Source organism: Mus caroli, chromosome 4 (assembly GCF_900094665.2).
Source record: "Mus caroli chromosome 4, CAROLI_EIJ_v1.1, whole genome shotgun sequence".
NCBI lineage: Eukaryota > Metazoa > Chordata > Mammalia > Rodentia > Muridae > Mus > Mus caroli.
The window spans coordinates 13,388,143-13,413,311 of record NC_034573.1 but is presented as its reverse complement, the minus strand read 5'-3'; the positions used below and the strand labels follow the sequence as shown (position 1 = coordinate 13,413,311).

General features: G+C 37.3%; 1 protein-coding gene across 2 annotated transcripts in view; it reads right to left on the bottom strand.

The window, feature by feature from the left end:
* Positions 1-24,785, bottom strand: part of Mmp16 (matrix metallopeptidase 16) — a 251,243-nt gene extending 226,458 nt beyond the window's left edge. Inside the window, exons 1-2 of one of the 2 annotated variants that reach the window (XM_029476386.1) lie at positions 24,475-24,785; positions 24,109-24,315 (exon numbers count right to left, since the gene is read on the bottom strand). In XM_029476386.1, the coding sequence (XP_029332246.1) occupies positions 24,109-24,240 (132 nt within the window). In that variant the 5' untranslated portion in view covers positions 24,241-24,315; positions 24,475-24,785. Of the gene's footprint in view, positions 1-24,108 lie in introns of both variants that reach the window. The other variant, XM_021160140.2, reaches the window with a different exon arrangement.
* Between the last annotated feature and the right edge of the window lie 384 nt (positions 24,786-25,169).

Sequence of the window (25,169 nt, the reverse complement as noted above, 5' to 3'; positions counted from 1 at the left end):
AGCAAACCAGTAGCCAACATCAAAGTAAATGGTGAGAAGCTTGAAGCAATCCCTCTAAAATCAGGGACTAGACAAGGCTGTCCACTTTCTCCATACCTAAACTCATTCTAATACTTATCCTTATACCTACACATAAGTCTGAACCCCCCCTCCCCCCAAAAAATGTTCTCTTTGGAACAGATGCAAAGAATGTTATCAGAGTTTTTATGTATATATCCTCCACACAATTCCTGCACCTAGAGCACAATGAACATTGGAAGAGAGGGCAGTAAGCCTGTAAAAGCCAGAGAACTGTAATAAAATTCTCTGAGATTGTATCTCCAAGAAATGCCAGGGAAACTTCACCTATAATGCCTCACATAAACATCTGCCTAAACAAGCCCTGAATAATGAAAACACTAAGAAACAGGCCAACATCACAGGGGAAAATCTCATAGGTTACAACACTGTAACAAAGAACTACAGGCAACTAAGAAGTGCAAAGAGACAGAAAAACTGTCTTTCCAAGGACCAGCTCCTTGGCTTCTTGTGCAATGTTATGTGGTATGTCTTGAAATCATATAGAACCAACACTATAAAAAGTAGCAGGTTGTATTTATATATTTCTGGTCTGTCTGTGTGTGTTTGTGTGTGTGTGTGTGTGTGTATTAATGAAAACTGAAGAGAAAGAGTACATAAATTTAAGAAGGAATGGGCTCAGTAGGATATGAGAGAGGAGGAAAGGAAATGAAGAAGTGATAAAATTGTAATTTAAAATGTTAAATCACCATTACTAAAACAGAAGTGTTTTTTGAAATTTTAAGGTGACTCAGTAAATTTTATGGTGGATTCTCTAAAAATGCCCCATGTAAGGGAGAGAGGGCAGATTCATTCTAAGCATCAAAGTACAGGCTAGGTGGGAGAGAATGTACTGCTTGTAATTGCCAATTTTACATGGTGGAACAAAAGATGAACCAGAGAATTATAGGCCAATAAACCTGAATTCAATTTAGAGAATGCAATGGAAAACGTATGCAATTGGTCAGATAACAACTCTTGAGGAAATTCCATAGCCGTATTTCCCAAGGCAAGATCAATGATTTGGCAGTATTAAATCACATAGGAGGAAGGAAGATTAAGTTTTAAAAAGTATTTTGCAGTTTAAAAAATGTATTTCTACCTCAGTCACACTTAGGTGAGGAGAGCTCTCTTAGACAGCTTACCCAGGAGATACATCTGCACTCTGAAGTCTGAGACATAGTGACACAGCTTAGAGAAAAGTTGACAGGGGAGAAGCATGAACAGAAGATTAAATACCAGTGCATGTTGTCAATTTAGTGTCACTTATTTTGTGACACCCTGGCTGACTGTGACTTATAATGTGGTTAGTAAAAAGATTTTTCCCTTTTAGACTTAATCTATGATGATTATACAATGGGAGGAATAGAACAATGTCTTCCACAGCAAATATTACAATGGTCAGAGGAACTTCATTTTTATCTACACCTTGAAACTGCATTTGTATCTGTTAACAATTTGAGAAAACTACATTGCAATGTGATAGGAAAGGGATGTGAACACATGCAGTTGATTTTTTAATGGATGTCTTGTTCTTTATATTAAGTAATTATATACATTCTTCCTGCTTTTGTTTTTGTTTTAAAAACTGGCTTAAATATAATTAAAATGAAAAACAATATGTGTTACAAACATCAAAACCTCTAATTAATATTCTCATGGTTTCTCAGATCTTCTACCCTGAAGTTTACAGGGAGGGAAGGAGCTCCAGTGGAAAGAATCATGGAAATCAAAAAATCCATGTTCCCTTTCCTATTTCCTCTTCTCCCTAAAATTGTATTTCAGGATGAATCACATCTTAAGCATCTCTGACATACAAAACAGAAAATCTGCTTCTGATTTTAAATACACCCAGAGTTCTATGGAAGCCTGCTGCCACATACAAACTTTAAGTTATAGTAATAGCATCAACAGAGACAGCTTAGTTTGACAGATTACAATATCAGTAAGCTATTCATATGGCAATGCTGTCATAATCCTAGGAGAAGTAGATGGAGAAAAATATTAAGTCAAGTGAATCAGAGAGAGGAGACAAGACTCTTCTTTGGAAAGTTATTCCTCTTTAATCTCTTTGAAATTAATCTTAAAAGAAGTTAATAAATCACCATCCACATAACTAACAGCATAACATTGTCAATTATTTCATCTATATCAAGTTCTTACATACATTCTTAGCAACAAGCAAGCCTGAAATCTAATATCTACATGTCTTGGCCAAGAGACATAATGAAAGTATATATTTATATCGCTTAAGCTCCCAGTACTTTCCTGTTAAACTAAACATGGATATCTGCTGTGGAGGCTAATACCAAGAGGCATGGACTGTTTAATAGTGGAAGGAATGTGAACACATGCAAGCTATACCTCAACAAAAGAGAGTCTAGTTTAGTTATATTCAACTACCAAAACTGTAAGCAAAAATTGTAGAAAAATTGTTATATTCTTTCCACTTGAGGAGATTGTTGTGAGAATTGCATTGAACTCTACTTTTTGGTTTGATAAATATAAAATTTAAACCTTTTGTATTATAATGTAATTAACCAATTATTATTAAAGATAAATCCTATATTCATACCTCTAAGCCTTGATTTTCATAAAAAGATACAAATCAGGTAGAAGAATAAAGGAAAAGTTAAAAAATTGAAGAACAACTCCATGAAATTGGAATAGAAATTTAGAAAATATTAAAATTAAAGCAATAATTTCAAATTGATGATAACTGAACACAGAGAAATTATGAGCCTCATTATTTTCTATGGGCTTACAGAAGATAAACAGGAAGAACAAAGATTAATGTTACATCTGGTATTCAGAAACCTTTATTAGAACTCCTATATACAATTTCACTAAAATGTAATCAATTACTTCCTCTACCTTGCACAAACCACTGTCATCCTTAATACAAACTTTGTTGACACTCGTTTATTTATTGTATGTGAGCATTCATATGGATACATGTGTCATCGTTCCTGTATTTCCATACAGGAACTTGTGGGAGTCTACTGCCTCCGTACACCATGTGGGAATTAAGCTGAGATTATTAGAATTGATGGTGAGCACTCTTACCCCTTCCCATCTCACTAGCCCCTCATCCTTGATTTAAAATCTACCTCAAAGAAACAGAGCAATCTCTCTTTAGAGTTCTATATGTAATAAGTCTGAAACAAAATGTAATCTTTTCAAAGATAATGTGAGACGGAGAGGGAAGTCCTTCCCCAAGCTGTTCTCAGTCCCTGTGTATCTTTCTTTTCAATCCCTTCTCTGCCTCTTTCTGATCAATGACTGTACCATGAATGCCTTATACACAGCAACTCAAAACAAAGAGTGCCTGGAGTGTAACGGTCAAACCCTCTTCTTTATTCTGTCCTGGAAACAGGCAAATATTTCTTTCACTTCAATATCCCTGTGGCTTATTTGCTACAAATTTTTAAAGTAAGATAAAAACACTAAGTCACGCATAAAATGTTGATTGATTTTCAAAAGCTCTCCTTGAGTTACACATGAATATGCATGCTATACTCTAAATCTTTCCCTTATGAACTGTGAGATGTATAAACAGATATGTCATGATGTATATATAGTTAGGAATCTGTTTAGTTGTAACATTGCATATAAATTTAAATAAGGCTGAAAGAAAGACACTCTTGTTTAAAATGCCTAAGGCTGAGATGAGTGAACTATAGCTACAATACAACTTGTCTCTACTACTGCCAAAAAAAGAATATATCCCAAATAAGATTATTTGAACCAAAATGAATTTGTCATTGTTTGAACTCAGAAAATATTTATAAATATACTTTCACCCTTGATCCTTTTGTTCAACCAAAATTGGTTTGTATGAATCACACTAATACAGTTACATATGCATGAATATTGAAACAGATTCATCTTTACTATTTCACACTGTATTTTGTCAAAGCAGGCACCAGCCCCATAAAAGAAAATTTTACTCTTCCCTAGCTTACTCTAATGATAGCTGACATCTAACTAAATAATTAACATTTCTGACATCTAATTAACTGACTGATTACTCTACATTGCATGTTCAAAAAAATGACATGGACACTGATGTCTAAAGTTCGAATTTTTCATGTTTTACCCCCTCTCCGTTGTTTGTTCGACAATTGCATGACAATTTATTTTCAAAGTGTTTATAAACATTTAAGCAAGAAATAAAAGCCCTTTTGATTTCAAAGATCTAATAATAAGCTATCAACAACTGCCTTTTCTTATAAATGAGCTAGATTACATTTTAGTACAAGCTTGCACCAAGTATTTGTTTTCATTTACTTACTAGTATTTTCTTTGAGAGAATGTAAGACCTGCTCCATACAGTCATCCATTTCCAAGCCACAGTGTGACAAGGTCACATGTCTCCCAGATGAGAGCTTCCCATGGACCCAGGGTTGCTCTTCACTCTCACTCCTGTATTGTTTTTGTTTTTCTTTGAATTTCACTTTTTTATTTGATATTTAATTTATTTACATTTCAAATGCTATCCCCTTCATGGTTTCTCCCCTGGAAAGCCTCTATCATTTCCCTGCTACCCCTTCCTCTATGAGGGTGCTCCCCCACCCACCCAGGCACTCCTGCCTCACCACACTGCTATTCCCTTACACTGGGAAATTGAGCCTTCACAGGAACAAGGGCCTCCCCTCCTACTGATGCTTGACAAGGCAGCCCTCTGCTACATATGTGGCTGGAGCCATGGGTTGTTCCATGTGTACTCTTTGCTAGGTGGTTTAGTCCCTGGGAGCTCTATTGTTATTCTTCCTATGGGTTGCAATCCCCTTAAGCTCCTTCAGCCCTTTCTCTAACTCCTCCTTTGGGAACTATTATTTTGAGGAAGTTTTTTTTTAAATCATTTTTAGTAATATTTCAGATATTTTAATGAAGTATGTGGCTAATTATAGAAACAAGCAGATCTATAATTCCCTCACTTTAAAAAAAATGTGGTGTCACGAAGATGCCTCTGTCAGTGAAGTGATTTGTTGGGAAAATGGAACAAAAAGGTTATCTATTTTTCTATGTCTCCAACTTGAAAAACAAAGTAGAGCCAAAGGCCCAAATTACTGCACAAGACCAACATTCAACATCTGGGTATGCTTTCTGCAAGCTATGAGATTTCCTTAGTCTATATTTTGTTTTTTTTTTCATATAATCTGTACATAAATGATTACCTCATTGCCCTTTTCTCCACTGACTTTCAGTCTGCATGTGTGATAGCATTCACCAGACAGTCACAGGTCTGATGTACAGGCACTGTGCAATCCAAGTATACCAAGTATATCAGATTAACAATCTAAACAGTCTCATTTCCCCTAAAGAAATAGAAGCAGTCATTAATAGTCTCCCAGCCAAAAAGAGCACAGGACCAGATTGGTTTAGTGCAGAGTTCTATCAGACCTTCAAAGAAGATATAATTCCAACTCTACTCAAACTATTTCAAAAAATAGAAACAGAAGGTACTCTACCCAATTCATTCTATGAAGCCACAATTACTCTGATAAACCATACAGAGATCCAACAAATAAATAGAAGTTCAGAACAATTTCCCTTATGAATATCGATGCAAAAACACTCAATAAAATTCTCGCAAACCAAATCCAAGAACACATCAAAATGATCATCCATCATGATCAAGTAGGCTTCATCTCAGGGATGCAGTGAGGGTTTAATATAAGGAAATCCATCAATGTAATCCATTATATAAACAACTCAAAGACAAAAATCACATGATCCTCTCGTCAGATGCTGAGAAAGCATTTGACAAAATCCAATACCCCTTCATAATAAAGTCATGGAAATTTCGATCAAGAATTCAAGGTCTATACCTAAACATAACAAAAGAAATCTATAGCAAAGCAGGAGCCAACATCACACTAAATGGAGAGAAATTTGAATAATCCCACTAAAATCAGGGACTAGACAAGGATGTCCACTTTCTTTCTAACTATTCAATATAGTAATTGAAGTCCTAGCCAGAGCAATTCGACAACAAAAGGAAATCAAGTGGATACAAATAAGAAAAGAAGAAGTCAAAATATCACTATTTGCAGTTGATATGATAGTATATATAAGTGACCCTAAAAATTCCACCAGAGAACTCCTAAACTTGATAAACAACTTCAGTGCAGTATCTAGATGTAAAATTAACTAAAAAAAAAAAATCAGTGTCATTGTTTTACACAAAGGATAAACAGGATGAGAAAGAAATTAGGGAAACAACACCCTTCACAATAGTCACAAAAATATAAAATACCTTGGTGTGACTCTCTAACTAAGGAAGTGAAAAGTCTGTATGACAAGAAATTCAAGTCTCTGAAGAAAGAAATTTAAGGAGATCTCAGAAGATGGAAAGATCTCCCATGCTCATGGATTGGCAGGATTAATATAGGAAAAAAATGGCTATCCTGCTAAAAGCAATCTTCAGATTCAATAAAATCCCCATCAAATTCTTCACAGAGTTAGAAAGGAAAATTTGCAAATTCATCTTGAATATCAAAAAACCTAGGATAACAAAAACTATTCTCAACAATAAAAGAACCTCTGGGGGAATCACCGTGCCTGACCTCAAGCTGTACTACAGAGCAGTTGTGATAAAAAACTGCATGGTACTGGTACAGCGACAGACAGGTAGATGAATGAAATAGAACTAAAGAGCCAGAAATGAGCCCACACACCTTTGGTTACTTGATCTTTGACAAGGGAGCTAAAACCATCCAGTGGAAAAAAGACAGCATTTTCAACAAATGGTGCTGGCACAACTGGCAGCTGTCATGTAGAAGAATGCAAATTGATCCATTCTTATCTCCTTGTACAAAGCTCAAGTCTAAGTGGATCAAAGACCTCCACATAAAACCAGAAACACTGAAATTTAGAGTGGAGAAAGTGGGGAAAAGCCTTGAAAGTTATGGGCACAGGGGAAATATTCCTAAACAAAACAGCAATGGCCTGTGCTGTAAGATCAGTAAACAACAAATGGGACCTCATAAAACTGAAAAGCTTCTGTAGGGCAAAAGATAATGTCAATCAGACAAAAAGGCCATCAACAGATTGGAAAGAATTTTTAACAATCCTAAATCTGTTAGGGGACTAATATCCAATATATATAGAGATTTCATGTTGAGTTAATTTTATATCCAGATACTGCACTGAAGCTGTTTATCAGGTTTAGGAGTTCTCCGGAGGAATATATTTCATGAAGCTGAACTCCAGAAATTAAAATAACCCCATTAAAAATTGTGGTACAGAACTAAACAAAGAATGCTCAACTGAGGAATACCGAATGGCTGAGAAGCACTTGAAAAAATGTTCAACATCCTTAATCATCAAGGGAATGCAAATCAAAACAACCCTGAGATTCCACCTCACACCAATCAGAATGGCTAGGATGAAAAATTCTGGTGATAGCAGATGCTGGCAAGGATGTGGAGAAAGAGGGACACTCCTCCATTGTTGGTGGGATTGCAAGCTGGTACAACCTCTCAGGAAATCAGGTTGGCCATTTCTCAGAAAACTGGACATAGTACTACTAGATGAGCCAGCAATAACTGTTCTGGGCATATACCCAGAAGATGTTCCAACTGGTAATAAGGACACTTGCTCAACTATGTTCATAGCAGCCCTATTAATAATAGCCAGAATCTGGAAAGAACCCAGATGTCCCTCACCAGAGGAATGGATACAGAAAATGTGGTACATTTATACAATTGAGTACTACTCAGCTATTAAAAACAATGAATTTATGAAATTCTTTTGTAAATGGATGGATCTGGAGGATATTATCTTGAGAGAGGTAACCCAATCACAAAAAAGTCACTTGGTATGCACTCACTGATAAGTGGATATTAGCCCTGAAACCTAGAATACCCAAGATACAATTTGCAAAACACAAGAAAATCAAGAAGAAGGAAGACCAACACTTGGATATGCAATTCCTCCTTAGTATAGTGAATAAAATACCCATGGAAGGAGTTACAGAGACAAAGTTTGGAGCTAAGATGAAAGGATGGACCATCCAGAGACTGCCCCACCCAGGGGTACATCCCATAATCAGCCTGCAAACACAGACACTAGTGCGTTTGACAGCAAGATTTTGCTGAAGGACCCTGATATAGCTCTCTCTTGTGAGCTATGCCAGTGCCTGGCAAATATAGAAGTGGATGCTCACAGTCATCTATAGGATGGAACACAGGGCCCCCAATGGAGGAGCCAGATAAAGTACCCAAGGAGCTGAAAGGGTCTGCAACCCTATAGGTGGAACAACAATATGAACTAACCAGTACCCCCAGAGCTCCTGTCTCTAGCTGCATATGTAGCAAAGACGGCCTTGTTGTCCATCATTGGGAAGAGAGGCCCCTTGATCTTGCAAACTTTATATGCCCCAGTACAGGGGAACACCAGGGGCAATAAGTGGGAATGAGTGGTTAGGGGAGCAGGGCAGGGGAAGCATTTAGGGGACTTTTGGTATAGCATTTGAAATGTAAATGAAGAAAATAATAAAAAAATAAAAAAAGAAAATTTAATGAAAATTAAATATGAAATATGAGAAATATAAAATAATTGTGAAAAAAGACACAACTTCTATTGGCTACAGAAGTGGGTAATATAATACTAAATTTCAGCTTTCTTTGATGTTGTTCTTATTAACTTTCACCATCAACTTATCACTGAGTTATGTTCTCCTCTTAGTCTCCTAGACTTGGTGTAAGTTTAGAGAATAAGCAGTACGTTTAGCATCATGTTGTATAAAATAAGCAAGGCTTAATTCTTTATAAGATTGATTGACAATTGCAAATAAGTAGACATTAACTGTATACTATCCCCTAGGGGACACAATGAGTTAAGAGACAAAGCAGAAATAGTAAGAAAATATTAGCCACTGATACCTATGAATCTAGGTAATATAGTCCATTTGTTCCTTGAGTATAAAGCTAGGAAGGTCTTTAGTCTTAGCAAAGTAATCTCCAGCTTACTGAACACAATGGTGGGCAAACAAATGCACTGTCTCATAGTTAGCTGCACTTACTGTGGGAAACAGATCGGATCTATTACACAACACCTGGACAGGAGATTGTTTGCAAGGCACTCAATTGGCTCTGATATTCTAAATTTATTCATATGCTCTCAGCGAAAGGGAGAAAAATTCTTTCATTCCCTTTAAATTTCTCTCCATACAAATATGCATTTTGCCTAAAGAGTTCAAGTGAGAGGAATATCAAAGCTCAAAGGCACACAGAAGGAGAGTGAATTGGAATTTAGCTATTAAACACCTATGGGCCAAATCTTAGCATTTAGTGAGTAATCAATGGATTTTCAACAGTGATGTTTAGAAAAGACTCTGAGAATTTGTGTCTTAGAAATGATAGGGAAGCTACACTTATAACTTAACTTTATGTATCCTACTCAATACCTGAAAAATAACAATATCAATAGCTGTAGTAATGTGGGTGGGGAAGCCTTAGGGAATCACACCACTCAATTAAGAACAACAGGCAACCGATGACTTCAAAACAAACAAACAAACAAACAAACAAACAAAAGGGAGATTCAGCCATTCACAAGAATGAGTGCTCTAACTAGTTATCCAGTACAAAGTGGACAGCGTCACATTATAGAAACACAAGCTAGACTAAACAGTCTCAGCAGGAGATACATATAAACATATTATATGTGATATATACATCATATATCAACCTAAATGTTTTAAGGCCCTTCAGTGCCTCCTAGATTAAACTGTTTTCATAAGTTGCTACAAAACCTGTCCCTTTACTCTCATCTACTTGCAAGTGCCTGTTGAACTCACTAGAGGCTATGTATATTTTGTAATATTGCTTATGTAAATGCAAAAGTGGGAAGAAGAATTTAGCTATTTCTTTTTTCATTTAGCTACAACAGGTATTTGAGAAAATGTAAACCAATGCTCCTTTCCTTAAAGTTTTGTACTATTTACTTTTCATAAAGTATATTTTGTAAGACAAATATATCAATACCATCCTTCGTGGATTTGTAAATAAGTATTTTAAGGTTTATCAAATCTTTCCAATAATATAGCACAGATATGAAACACATTTTGGAGTTATTTAGATTTTCATTTCCTTTTAGATCTGCAGAGACTATCGCTGTGATATGTCACCCAATGCAGACTTTGAATGTTTATCTATGAGGCTAAAGATAGGGGTTGGCTTTGGTGGTGGGAAGTCTTGCAGAAAAGCCATGGAATAGGAATAACAGAGCATTTGAAGACTGAAGTCCCCAAAACCAGGCTGGTCAAAAGAAGTGAAAAGACTGGAGGTCAGTTTAAATACAGGGTGTGTTGCAAATGGGCTGAAGTTGTGACTGAGTGTCAGGAAGCAGTAAGATTGGTATCTAGGTTTGAGGTTTACACTGGTGTGTTTAGGCAGTAGCAGTGATGAAACACAAGGGAGAGAACATGTTGAGAGAAGAGATCCATCTCTTGTTCATGAGGGTGACAGATGAGAACAGAGGTGTGAGATGAGAGATCCAAACTGGAGATTAGAAATCAAAAAGGGCACTGGAATTCCTGTAATGTTTTAGCAGTAGGAGTGAACTACTCGACTAAACACAAGTGTTGGACAACAGTGTATTCTACAGTTAAGCGTCTTAACATTTCAATTTATTCTTTCACATGTCAATTTATGGAATGTAGTATATGGAATTATCACCTACCCATAGAGAAATTTAATCTGACATTAGGTTGATTACAGTGTCAACTTTTGAGCATAAATAATACAGTTACAATTTCTTAATATTCTTATTTTCTAAGCTTAATATCTGTGTCTGTTTGGGTTCCACTCACATAAGCTGAGTGCTCTATTCAGACTGTTCTTTTCTGCTTTCCACATGCATGAATTATATGCTCTGGAGGAACATTCATGTGTGTTTTCGTGTGAGTGGAGGCCAGAGCACAACATCACATGCCTTCCATATTCACTTTCCACCTGATTTTTAAAGATAGATTCTCTACCAAGAATTTGATTCTGGAGAGAGACACACTAGCCAATTACCCCCAAGGATGTTGCTGTCTCCATCTCTGGCATTCGGCTTTCCGTTCCTATGACCTCCTTTTTTTTCCTTTTCTTTTATTGGTTATTTTATTTATTTCAAATGTTATCCCTCTTCCCCGTTAAACCCCCATCCCCTTCCCTGTTCCCCATGATTCTATGAAGGTGCTCCCCCACCCCCTTCCCTTGTTCCCCACGATTCTATGAAGGTGCTCCCTCACCCCCTGCCCCCTCGGTGATCACACACCCTCCTTTTCTAAGTGAGTCTTCCTGATTATATGAACATTTCCCTGTCTGATCTATCACTGTTTCACTTATCATCTCCATGCTTAGTATGTTGTTATTTGATGACAAACACACTGAGTTTTACCATTTGGGGTATGACATATTTATTTATTCCAATCACTACTATAGTGCTTCACTGATAAGTCACTTAGAGATGTTCCAAATCTTCAAACTTTATGAACTGTTAAGCAGAAACAGTTTCTTGCATTTAGGCATAGTAATTTCCCACATACTATGGCAGGATAATTTTGAATACTCTACAAATATCCCTTGAAAATGAGATGTTCCTGTCTGTCTAGAGTAGGTGAGCAGGCATTATTGCTATTGCTTGCTAAAAATTAGTTATTACATCCTCTAATCTATTTGGTTGCTTCCCCTATCCCTGGCTAATGAGTTCACAAGAAGGTACAGAAACCGCAAGGAGAGAAACCTCTACAGATCTTTCATGTGTTCCTTTTTTGTATTATTTTCTCTCAGGATGTTGGCTATGGTGGTTTCAGTATGCTTGTCCCATAAAGAATAGTATTATTAGGAAGTCTGGCCTTCTTGGAGAAAGTGTTTCATTGTGAGGGTGGACTTTGAAGTTCTCCTCCTATTCTTAGGCCCTCCCCATTGCAGAAGAGAGCTTTCTTCTAGCTGCCTAAAGATGTCAGTCTTCTGGTTACCTTTGGAACATGATGTAGAACTACCAACTCCTCTAACACCATGACTCTCTGGATGTTAACATGCTTCCTGCCATGATGATAGTGGACTGACCCTCAGAACTTCTAAGCCAGCCTCAATTAATTGTTTGCCTTTATAGGAGTTGTCTTGGTCATGGTGCCTCTTCGCAGCAATGGAAATGCTAAGACATTGACCTTTGAACTCTAGCCACCTCAGTCTCTCCAAATTTAGCTATTTTTATATCTTGAGAGTCTGGGTTTGCCAAGCGTAGTTTTTCCTCTTAGTCACACTTTTGAAAACCATTATAGAAACAGCTAACCTAATTTGGTACCAATTCCTAGAGATAGCTCATTCTCTACTAAACATTAAGTTATTAGGAATGATGTTTTTATTTGTTTTGTACACTTTGAGAGCTATTTTTGGATGGGGGCAATATTAAAAATATGCTTTAATGTATATACGCAACTCTTATTCTGAAGATGTTATTTCATCATTGTTCAATAACTGTCCCTCAGTCTTTAATGTTACAACAAATTTGATCATTATCTTCCCTGTTTTACATGTGAGTAACTGGAGAATGAGTCAGTAACTCTACCCACTCAAGTTTACAGTGTTTAAGGGGCACAGTATCTAAAACTATCACACACACTGGGATGTACTGCTTCAAAAGAAAGCAAAAACATTATGGGATAAGTTCTTAGCACCGATAATTTCACAAAACGATCTAGAGTTTACCCTACTAAGCTGGTTTAGACACAAATCTCCTTTAAAAGACAAATGAATAAATTATGAGTCATGAAAGCTACACACAGTAACATTCATAAGACCCAAAAATCTTATTTAATACATATGCATCAGTCACCAACTTGTAATCTGTACAACTATAGCAGGAGCTGGATATGAGGCCTTATGATAAGATGTAAGGATTTACTCAATTGTTTTTGAAGCCTCTCTCTCTCTCTCTCTCCCTCTCTCTCTCCTGTCATTTCATGTGTATGTATGTTCTTCTCTATTAAGAAATTTCCATTATATTACAAATGAACATTTTGAAATTACATATTTGTTATCTTGAACTTTCTATAAAACTAATAAAAATATAAACACAGAAACGACCAAAAACCATACAACACAATAGGCTACAGACACACCCAAACACACAGTCTTTCACAGAAACATGCTTTCCTGCAGGTCATCATAATGTCCACCTCTGATGAAATTTTTCTTTTATGTTTCTACAGTGGTCAGTAAATTTCATCATAAAATATGCTGAAATGTTTATGATCTGAACATATTCGGTAGTAAACTACATTGTTACAAATTGTTGAGAAAATGATTATAATTCAGCTTACATAATATGTAATGTCAGATTAGGTCTTACATAGGTTATACATTTTTAATGCTTAAAAATCATAATGGATATTTAACACTAAAACTTTATTGATCTTCAGATAATCACTGTTGAATCAAGCAGTCAAATCTAGGCCCTATATTCAGTTTTATTCCAGGTAAAACTTTCATAATGAATTCAGGCCCCTAGAATTCATTATGTATATTAAATATTTATTTTTAGATTGGAGTATAAAAGATGTCATAAATGGAAGTGGACCCAATGTCCCTTCCTGAGAACCTGGAAATCACTTCTTACTTAAACTGACTTAGAAGCCTGTGTTTCAGACATAACCTTCATACTTTAATTCTAGGTTTCTCCCCCAAACACTTCATTGGAATGTGTTTCTGGAAATATCCTCACTCTTCCTCATTGTAAAGGAGAAAAAATTTTGCGACCTCACAACACTAGAGTGATAATGAAATCTGGTAATGCAGGATATTAAGGTTTAAGCATTTCATTGTTATTTAACATTGCTTTTATGGTTAAATTGAAACAAATGAAGTCGGAGGTCATTCCATTGACCTAATCTCCCAGATTTTTCTCTTGTAAGTACATAATGACAAAAGGTGTCTATTTCTGCACTTCTAGTCATGAAAGAGACTATAGGAAGTAAAACTCCTCCTCCTGTTGGTCTCAAGGATGAGTGACTGTTTACATGTTTCCACTCTATCATTAAAGATGTGTTATGTACAATCAATGAAAATGGCTAATAAGTGGATATTAGCCAAGAAAAAAAGTACAGAATACCCAAGATACAGTCCACAGAACTCCAAAACTTCAACAAAGCTGAAGTGCCCAAATGAGGACACCTCAGTTCCACTTGGAAGAAAGAACAAAGTAATCACAAGTGCGGAGGGAAGGAGGAACCTGGGAAGGAAAATGGACTGGGAGGGGGGAGGAAAGGGGAGGAGTACGGAGGAGGAGTGGGGAAAGGGGGGGATCTTATCTGGTATTGGGTGAGGGAAAAGGACTGAGGCCCTGTAGGCCAGCAGAAAGAATGTAAAGAGACAACCTCAGGAAATAGGAGGTTGGGTGAATCCTCAAGAATGCACCAGAGACCTGGAAGGTAAGAGACACTCAGAAATCAAAGGAGGAATCTTAGATGAAATGCCTGACTGTAGGGAGAGGGAACTTATAGAGCCCACCTCCAGCAGGAAGACAGGGCATCAAGTGAGGGATGGGGTTACCATCCCACAGTCATTTCTTGGACCCATAATTGTTCCTGTCTGAAAGAATTACAGGGATGGAAATGAAGAGAAGCCTGAGGAAAAGGAGGTCCAGTGACAGGCCCAAAGTGGGATCCAGCTCAAGGGAAGGTCCCAAGGCCTGGCACTATTACTGAGGCTATGGAGTACTCACAAATAGGGACCTATCATGACTGTCCTCTGAAAGACCCTACAAGCAGCTGAAAGAGTCAGATGTAGATATTAGCACCCAACCAATGGACGAAAAGGCTGACCACTGTTTTTGTATTAGGGAAGGCAGAAAGAAGCTGAGGAGAAGGGTGATCTTGTAGGAGGACCAGCAGTCTCAATTAATCTGGACCCCCAAGATCTCTCAAACACTGGACTATCAAACAGACAACATATACCAGCTGATATGAGGCCCCCAACACAGATACAGTAGAGAACTTCCGGGTCTGTGTTTATTCAGAGATGATGCACCAAACCCTCAAGAGACTGGAGGCCCCAGGGAGTTTAGAGATCATGTGGGGTAGGGGATTGGGGCATACAGGGGAAGTGGAGAGGAGGTGTGGGATGTGGAGCGGTCAGAGGGTAATGGGGGGGGGGGCAGCGAATAGAATATTGAGTGTAAAACATAAATTTATTTTTAAAAAGAAAGAAAATGGCAAACCTGTTGGAAGCAAATGTTGCCCCCTAATTCTGAATTATCCATGGATTAAACTATTATCCTTGATCCCATACAGGTGCAAAGCAGTCAGTGGCATAAGCAAATTTGCTGCTATACCAAGAATGTTCCATCTATACAAATGGAGTTATCTGTAATTGGCCGGAATTCGAGACTAAGTTTGTTCTCAAGGATATGCAAGCAACTGGGCATTCATTATTTTCTGCAACCTACTTGCATTTCTTTCATTTAACTCATGCTGAAAGAAAGGAGGAGTAGACATTTGGCTTCTCCTAACATTTTCCAAATTGTAAAGCAGATTCCGAAATATTCTGAAAATACTAGGTGCCCCAAGACACTTGAGAGGAAACAGGCAAGCAAATGTTTAAAGAAAGAATGAATGCACAAAAGATAGATACCTAAAACAAACACAAATATCAATCGCTACAATTATCACATGACAGTGATTCTGCTCTGAAAAGTCCACATAGAAAAATTCTTCTTGTGATATTCACTGAGTTTGATTATTTCAGACATGTGCTGAGGCACGTGACTCATGTCACATCAAGTGCACACAATTTGGAGACATGAAATGCCATTAATGATAGTATCCAGATTCTCCTAGAAGGATATTTCTCTACCTTCTCTTGTCTATAGCTAAAGCAAACAGTTGAAATTTTCATTCCTTTAAATAACTTGTATCCTTCCAATAATTATCTCTCCTGAAAACATAGCTTATTTTACTTATCCATATCTCACTTAAGTGACTAGACTAAAACACATTTCTAAAACCTAAATTGCATTTGTGAGTAGGTTATACCTTAACTAAATGTTGGTACTCTCTAATGTATTAGTGAATGTCTTCTTATTTACATACTTCTCCCATATAATAATCATTTTTATAAGGTGTAAGTTTTTCAAGTTGAAAGACTACTGAAGCTCCTGTTTAAATAAGTTAATTTGATAATTTGGTGAATGACTTCTTCGTCATCATAAAAACAATAGACATAAACTGTATTTCAAAACCTGTCTTTATTAGAAAATAGTCATATACATATAATAAATATTAGGAAAATAATACAAATAGATATCAAAGGATTAAATAACCTTTTTGTACATTTAAAATTTGATGTTTGCAACACAGAGTATAGCAGGTATTATCAAACTAAACTTATCCACCTCGTTTCTAAGTACATGAGTCATTTTGGTCATACCAAAAGCAAGTGCAGTCATTGAAAACAAAGATTATAATAACCTTTGCCACAACTATGAAGAAAAATATATGAAGCAATGCTACATAATCACCTTCTTTAGCACTCTGTCAGGCTAAGAACATCATTTTCCCCCAAAGAAAAATTAATTTGCATCTGAATTGAGAAAATATGCAATTCTTGGTTCCAAGTGATGGCCATTCAGGCCAGGTGGCATCTTAAATCATGAGCTATGTGCTTACTGACTTCTTGAAAAAAATCTTTGATTGTCTATGAGTCTTTGGGTGACATCAGATTCTACCTAGTTTCTTTGATTGTCAAACCAAATTCTAAACCACGATAGTATTTAGTAGACAGCTCAATTGTGCCCTCTAGCCTCTTTTCATATACTGCACTCAGAGGTCACATTTAATCAACCTATTTTATGGCTCACCAAGCTGCTTACAAATCCAAACATTAAAAAGCAGTGTACCAGTGGTGAAGGTGTTGAAACATCATAAACTCATTGTTACATGACAGGAAGCATCAATCAAAGATGGTTTCAAATATCACACCAAAATTCTACAAATGACTTTCCTAAGGAAAAGCAATGTAAGAGAACTTTTGTTTCTTTGGAATTACTTACATAATTATTTAACACTTATCATTTTTCATGGAATTTCTCATTGATTATATTAGCTGCATATTTTAAGAAATAAATATTTCTCAGGGTCAAGATTAAATATGGGGTGAGAAAGATAAACTAGCAGTCAGATGATGTGTCAAAATTATCTTCCACAATAGGCAAAATGAGCACTCATGATACACAGATAGATAGGAGATAGTAAGAAAACAAACATGAGAACCAGATATGATAGATTTCCACTAGCTAGGCACATACATACATACATACATACATACATACATAATACATGCATTATAGACAGATAGAATGGATAAATATTTAGATACATAGATAGATACATACATAAAAAGATAGATAGATAGATAGATAGATAGATAGATAGATAGATAGATAGATAGATAGATAGATGGATAGATGGATGGATGAGTAGGTTGGTGGATGGATGGATAGTTGGAAGGATGGATGGGTGGATGAATATATTGATAGGTATCCATTTTGAGATACACCCTCAAGAAACTCACGCAACATATTCCAACTTCCTTTTTTTTCCTAAAAATTTACCACTTGTGACAGATATTCTGTTGTAGATAACATGTTCTTTTTTTTTTTTTTTTTTTTTTTTTGGTTTTTCGAGACAGGGTTTCTCTGTATAGTCCTGGCTGTCCTGGAACTCACTTTGTAGACCAGGCNCTGGCTGTCCTGGAACTCACTTTGTAGACCAGGCTGGCCTCGAACTCAAAAATCCGCCTGCCTCTGCCTCCCGAGTGCTGGGATTAAAGGCGTGCGCCACCACCGCCCTGCAGATAACATGTTCTTGCTTTTAATATTTATTTTTAAAGTTTGCTACCTTGGTAAAAATTAATTTTAGCCTAGTGCTTTTATTAGTATCAAGATTGGAATGATACTTGAGAATGAAGTTCACTTTGCTGCTAGAGATGGTAATGTGGCTACATGTAATCCATAACTGTGCTTAGCTCAAAGGCATTCAATCTCGGGAAAACTTGAAATATTTACCTTTATAACCTAAATTGTTCTCAAATTGTGTGATATGTATGCATATACCACCCTGATATATCATGGGTAAATATACAACATATCCATGGCTATATATACAACATATAATCAAACAGAGACTAGCTACTGTAAGTTTGAAAATGGCCCTTTGTGTCTATTTGATGGAGGGTGTTTTGTTTTGTTTTCTTTCCTCTGATTGTTGTATTAAAATGCCTGAACAACTAAAGGGAAGAATTTATTTGGATTCACACATTGAATGTATACTTACTTGTGGAAGAAAAAACAGAGCTTGTGAGAACAGGTGCCTATCTATGCCTATCTTAGGTTTCTATGCCTATTTTACTTAGTCTATACTTAGTGTAGATCTCCTACCCTAATTAGTCAATCTAGAAAAATATTTCACAGACTTATCCTAGGTTTGTCTCCAAGGAGATCTGGATCTTGTCAAGTTAGCAATCAATACAAACCATCACAGCATTATTGGCAGTTTATTTAATACTTGCTTCTTTAGAAAATGTCAATGAAAAATGGCTTGACCATGTACAAAGCAGTTACTGAAAACACCAGACTTGATGTCATTGTCCTGGATGTCTACTCCATGATCCACAACATTCCATTAGGGATCGCATTGTCATCCCCAAGGCTACATGATGACAACCGTGTTATCTCTCTGTGTTCATGGAAATTTTTTTTTCTGTCCTGTCTTGAAACTTGATGTTGAGGCTTTGATTATGATTGGTCTATAAAGCACTTGATCCCTAAGTGAATACAAATGCACGTGCTCTTTGAATTATAAAGTATTATTTTTGATGGTATTATTTTAACTATGAACAGATTTGAGCAAACTCTGCCTTGTAATGGAAGGTGTAAGCAGTACTTGACATTCTATGATAGTAACAGATGACATGACAAAATGTGAAAAATCACGTTCTTAAGCTAAACTGTCTAAGAGAAAAAAAACACAGGAAGAAAATGTACTGATGTTATCATGATTGATTTCAGGACATTATAATGCAAAAATAGAAACGATATTTAAATGACATCTTTCAGACTGGCTGACTGTGATCGACTATTATGTAATTTGCTGTTATAGTGTCAATGTCCTCTGTATCAACATTGATTTACAACTAAAAATAGTGATGTCTAAATATAAATATACATGTATACATGTACATATATATGTTGATATATATTGTTTAATCATGTGAAGAAGTTATTCCTATAATATATATGCCAGTATTATATATATATATATACATATATAATATACTAGCTATACAGTATTCATTCAAACATCAAAATAAGCTACAAAGAAAATAGTATCATCTTTCAAAGTATCTTCCAGAGACTGTAAGTGCTCCAACAGAAGCAATGGAATTTTATAGAAGGCAGGAACTCTAGTGTCAGGATTGGTGTTCTTTATCAGTACATTCCTAAAAAACTTCTAATTAGTCATTCATAAATCTTCAGAAAAGATACATTGTGAATAGCTGCAGAGTGTCTCAAAATGAAATAAATCAATATGTAATAGCAATTCAACTAAAAAAATATTAAACTGAACAATTTCATTAATATTTTCTCCTTATTAACTACATACCCTAAATAAGTAGAAACTTCATATACAGCCCTCTTAAATTTATTTTAAAAGTAAGAAAGTAGATGTTGAATATAACTTGATATTAATTTTCTAGAAGAGTCTGAAAAAAAATCCAGATAAACTGACAGAGATGGACTTCAAATGTCAGTGGACGTTTCAAGAGGCTGTCAGGACAAATGTGCCTCCTCAGTCTGTGTACCTTTATAAACACTTCTAAAAGAACTCTAGACTTAGGCAAAGCCTGTCCAGGCAACTTCCAGAGAGAAAAGCAGAGCCAATATGAGACACAGGGAGAAGCTGGAGAGCCCAGAACTGTAACTTCTGGTCTCCTGGCTGTAGAATCTGTCCCTCTGAAACATTTCAAATGAGCAGCTCATGGAGTGTTCATTCTGCCTACAGTCCTATAACAGGTGCACACACTTACAAATTAGTTACAGGGTCCCTGCTGCAGAGAAGTTATCAGCTACTATGACCCAGACTCACGGTATGTTGTAGGTAGAAGTTACATCTGGACATATTTTTGTGAGCTAATTAAATAGTGAATGTGGAAGATTAAATGAAGTAGAAAGCAGGAAATAGGAAATAGAAGTGTCTCAACATACAGCACTTTTAAATCTATAAAATGTATGTATTTTTATCTCTTAAAATGTCTCATAATCAATTATTGGCAATTTCAAATGCAATACACAACTATCCAAATGAAACGTTGACCTTTTCAGACAGATGAAACAAACCAGAAAATGATGAAGAGAACCCAACCATTTATATAAACAAGTACAAGAAAATTTAAAAAAAATAATCAATTATAGTCACAGTTTGTAACACTTTTAATGAATTATTAATATGCACATGAAATCTTCTTTGATTTAAGAAAATCGAACTTTGTCTCCTCAAGATTTCGACTCCAAACCATAATCATCATTGTCAAATTGCTCTATGTATAGTTCAGTTTCACATGCTTTATTTTCACCATAGATCTGGCTTTCAATGACTTTCCTCCTAGCAAGCAGGTATTACTGTTCAAAATTCAATCTGTAACTGCTAATATATATGACATGCTATCCAAGTTAATAAGTTATTGCCATCAAATCTATAATGTAGTTCAAATTTCATAACAAAGAGTGTATGCACCCAAAAAATAGACTCAAAAATCATGAAATCTCCAATTCCTAGTAACGACATTGAGAATAAAATGATTCCAAGAGTATAGGATCTAACTCACAATTTCTTGTTAATAATTTAGCTGCTTCTGACCAATGACAACCTCAGCTTTCTGACCAATGAGTACCTGAGCCTTAGACTGTTATCCAATGACAGCAGTTTTTGACTTTCGGTTAATATCAGTCATGCTGCTTCTCTGTAATGTGCTGAGTTACACTATTACCATTTCCAGAATACAGAGAGGCCTCAGTGATGAATATGCACTGATGACTTAAGGAGCAGTAGAGAAATACAGGCAATCTACCCATAGTACTATTTTTGAGAGTATCTGTTTTTTTTTAATTTGATACTCTATTTGCTTTTTCAAAACCACACAAAAATACCTTTATCACTGGCTTCCATAGGAATATTATTTTTTCTACCACCCATTCTAAAAATAGGACATTCTAAATCTTTACTTTCTTAAAATCAGACAGGAATTAATTGACATGAATACCTCTGCCCAATCCCTTCTATAGGGAGAAGAAAACAATACAGGCATCTTTTAACCTTAAATTATACAAATAAAAAGTATGGGAGTGATCAAAAATTAAGTTCTTCAATGAATAAAACATTGTGATCTTAGTTGTCAGCAGGAATGGAATCTCTCCAAAGCTCTGGTCCAACTTAATAACTTAGTGTATATATTAGGGGAAAAAATCAGGATACTAGGAGCCTAAGGCATGATTGATACTACTGCTGGATATTTGGTATTTTGTTTGGTTGGTTGGTTTGGTTTGGTTTGGTTTGGTTTGGTTTGGTTTGGTTTGGTTTGGTTTGGTTTGGTTTTGGTTGGTTGGTTTGCTTGCTTTTGAGAATCAATGGAAAAAAGCATGCTTTTTGTGTCTGTTTTGCAGCCAAGACTAGAGAGTATGATACAAGTGCTTCTTCTGGGAAAGTAATGCAATATTCTTTCCTTTATTTTTCCTATTACAAAGAGATATCGAGTAAATATTCATCAGGCACAAACACAAGTAAGAAAATGTTCTATTATCTTAGATACTGTATGATATTTTGATTTTACTATCAGCTACTTGATATAATATCACATGTGTGTGAATCTCTGTGTGTGTGTGAAGCCTAGACATCCAACCTAAGAAGTGCTAAAGAGCTTAAAAAGCTATTTGGAAATAATGCAAACTATGAAACACAATCTCCTATAAATCATTAGAAAAGTCCCTTTGTGTTAAGTAAGCTTACTAAGGTCTCAGAGGGCACATGACTCTTTCATCTGTCAGCTAAATCTTTGAATTGTTTAATAAGCATGGTTGGAATAACTCAAATGCCCTAAAATTGGAAAAGTGGCTCTGCAAACGATTCTTCACATAAGCCTTGAGAGATGGAAAGAGATATTTGAAACGCAATATGAAATCATCTTTATAAAAGTATCTCAACCTCTTTCAGGTAACAATATCCGGTTGAACTGACTGGGAGATCCCAATAGAAAGTAATACAATCTAACCTAGATTTAGCCTCACAAAACAAACCTAATAATCATCAAAACATCGATGTCATTTAATCCTGCAATGGTAAGTTAAGAGTTCTCCCTAGCAGGCAGCTATCCACTCAGCCTCAGATTCTCACAGGAAGCAAGAAGCTAACCAGGACTTACTCTAACCCCCTAAGCCTCACCCCACACCACAGTATCCTCTACCACCAAGCAACAGCCTGTTCTGTATATAGCATTACTAACAACAGCTTGCCAGTTTCATTCCTTCAGCCTATGAACTAGTCATTCCTCTATTGCAATTAAATTATCTCCTCATTTAAATGTTAGTACACAATCCATAATGACAGCTAATTCCAAAAGTTCAACTTTGTCATCAAGAAAAGTCTGGACCTTCAGCTGCTTTCCATTGCTGCTTTTATGTAAAAATCCTATTGTGTGGTTTGCAAATTGTGGTTTCTCTAAAACATATCCCTACTTAACATCTGCAAACTTCCTTAATTCCTGTGATGTTGGCTTTTACTTTTTCAAATACATTGCTTCTGCCCCATTATATGGATTCCAAAGGACAGTCCATAGAAGACTCTACCTCCACACCTGGCACTTATTATGGACACTTTTGCTTATAAATTGGTTCCATGAAGCATGTTCAAACCGTGTGCAACAGGTCCAACTATTGTGTAAACAGGAGCTCCTAACACAATAGGAACAAGAGCCAGTTCTTTGCAACCGCAAAAAGCCACACCAATCGGCGCTGATTCACTGGTAATTCTTTTTGAGATATATAAAGCTGTTATAACTACGGGAAGTTTGTGTTATCCAGACCCTCCCACACCCTCCACCTTAAGTGCAATGTAAGTGTAAGGAACTGTGCAACAAAAAGCCCAGGTGTGCACGGCTTTTCTCGACTCACTGCACATGACCAGCTTTAGAGCTCAGTTAATGACAGGAAGAGCACTTTCACGAAGGTCTGACAAGTCTTTCTCCTTAAGTTGCCCATTGCTGTTGCTATATGCTCCCAAAGCCATCACAGTAAAACAAATGGCAACCAAAGATGTCTAGGCTTTGTCATGTCAGTGTGAAATCAAATTTAAAACACACCTCCAAACTATTAGAAGGGGCCACATTTATTTCCTGTCTCTTGGGAAGAGAGAGAGAGAGTAGGCTCTTAGAGGAGATAGATTTCATGTGCTCTGTACAGTTAGATCTAGTTACAGCGTATTAAGTTATGTCTAATAGAAAGACACTGTCTGCTTGAGTGTTTTATCACAAAGTGATGTTATTAAGCATATCAAGTATTCCCATACTCTCCTTGGATTCTTTGATTTTTACCTCCCTTTGTTAGACACGGACCACAAGGAGAAATATTGCAGGAACAATACCCAGGCACATGATGCCAACCATCAATGTATTTTCCCTAGCGATGTATGCAGCATAAACTCAAGCTTTCTTATAAAACTACACATTTGCTCTACATAGAGCTTTGCCTCTTTCCTGGCTAAGCAGCACCAGTCTGCTACAATGTGTCTCTGAGCGTGCAGCATGGTGCTTTGTGCAGCTGGGGATAACGGATTGTTGGTCTCCAGGCATCCATCACTTAGAACCCTGGCAAACTCAACAAGGGTTTTGGTTGCTGACTGGAAAGGGAAACAATGTGCTTCGAGCCTCAAGGATCCAAGAAGTGAAGGAAAGGTTCCAGGGAGCAGCCGAGCAAGAGGAGAGGAAGGAAGCACGGTACTCTTACCTCCACATTGAAATACTGCTCCGTTCCGCAGACTGTAGCACATAAAATCCAAAGCAAGGTTTGCAAGAAAAACACACCCGAACGATGCACGAAATCCAACCTTCTTCCAGAGCTGAATGCGAGTAAGATCATAGTGAACTCTGCCTCAACGGATGGACGAGCTCCCCTGCGTTTTCTCCCTCTTTCCGAATGCCCACTCCCTGTTTCCTTTTAAAAAGAAAAAAAAAAAAAAATCCAGTCCTCGGGTGGGTAGAAGCTTGCAGGTTCACCCACCCGTCCAGGGATGGGGATGGGCGCCAGGCTCGGCAGCCGGGGAGAAACAGAGGAAAGGCAGGGTCAGCGGCGGCAAGTGTTCACCATCCTCACCCGGCCGTCGCCCGGAACGTGGCGCCCAAGTTCACCCGCTGTTCCGATTCCCAGCGCCGCCGAGTCGCAGCCGCCGCCTCCAGCCCGTGCGTCCTCCGCCTTCTCCACCTCCTACGCCGCCGGTGCCCCCAGTTTCTGCGGGAAGGGCCTCAGCCGCTCCCAGCTCACTGCCTCCACTGCTCCTTCCCTCCTCTCTGCTCCCCTCCAGAATGTTCATCGGTAATCTACATAACTCCTCCTTCCCGGGGTCTGCGGGGATCTTGGGGGCCCCGCGCGCACACACTGAAACCACACACGCGCGCGCACGCGCTCGGCCCTACACACACACACACACACACACACACACACACACACGGGCACACACACACACACGGGCACACACACACACACACACACACGGGCACACTCACCCGAAACACACGCAGGCGCGCTTCTTAAAGGAGAAGACTCAAGGATGCCTTTTAGATACTGGTGCACTGGATTGGGTACCGGGCCCTTGCGAAAGGCCCTAGTTCGTGATGAACTCTTTTCTCCCCATTACCTGTCCCTCATCTAGATGTCTGGTACCTAGCACTAGAGAAAATCGATTCTTACTACACCTCTCTTGCTCCTTGCCCAGGCATCTAAAAACAAGTGCGCCCCTCCCCAACCAGAACTTGGGTGGGGCTTGGGCTGTGGACCCGTGTGGAAGCTGA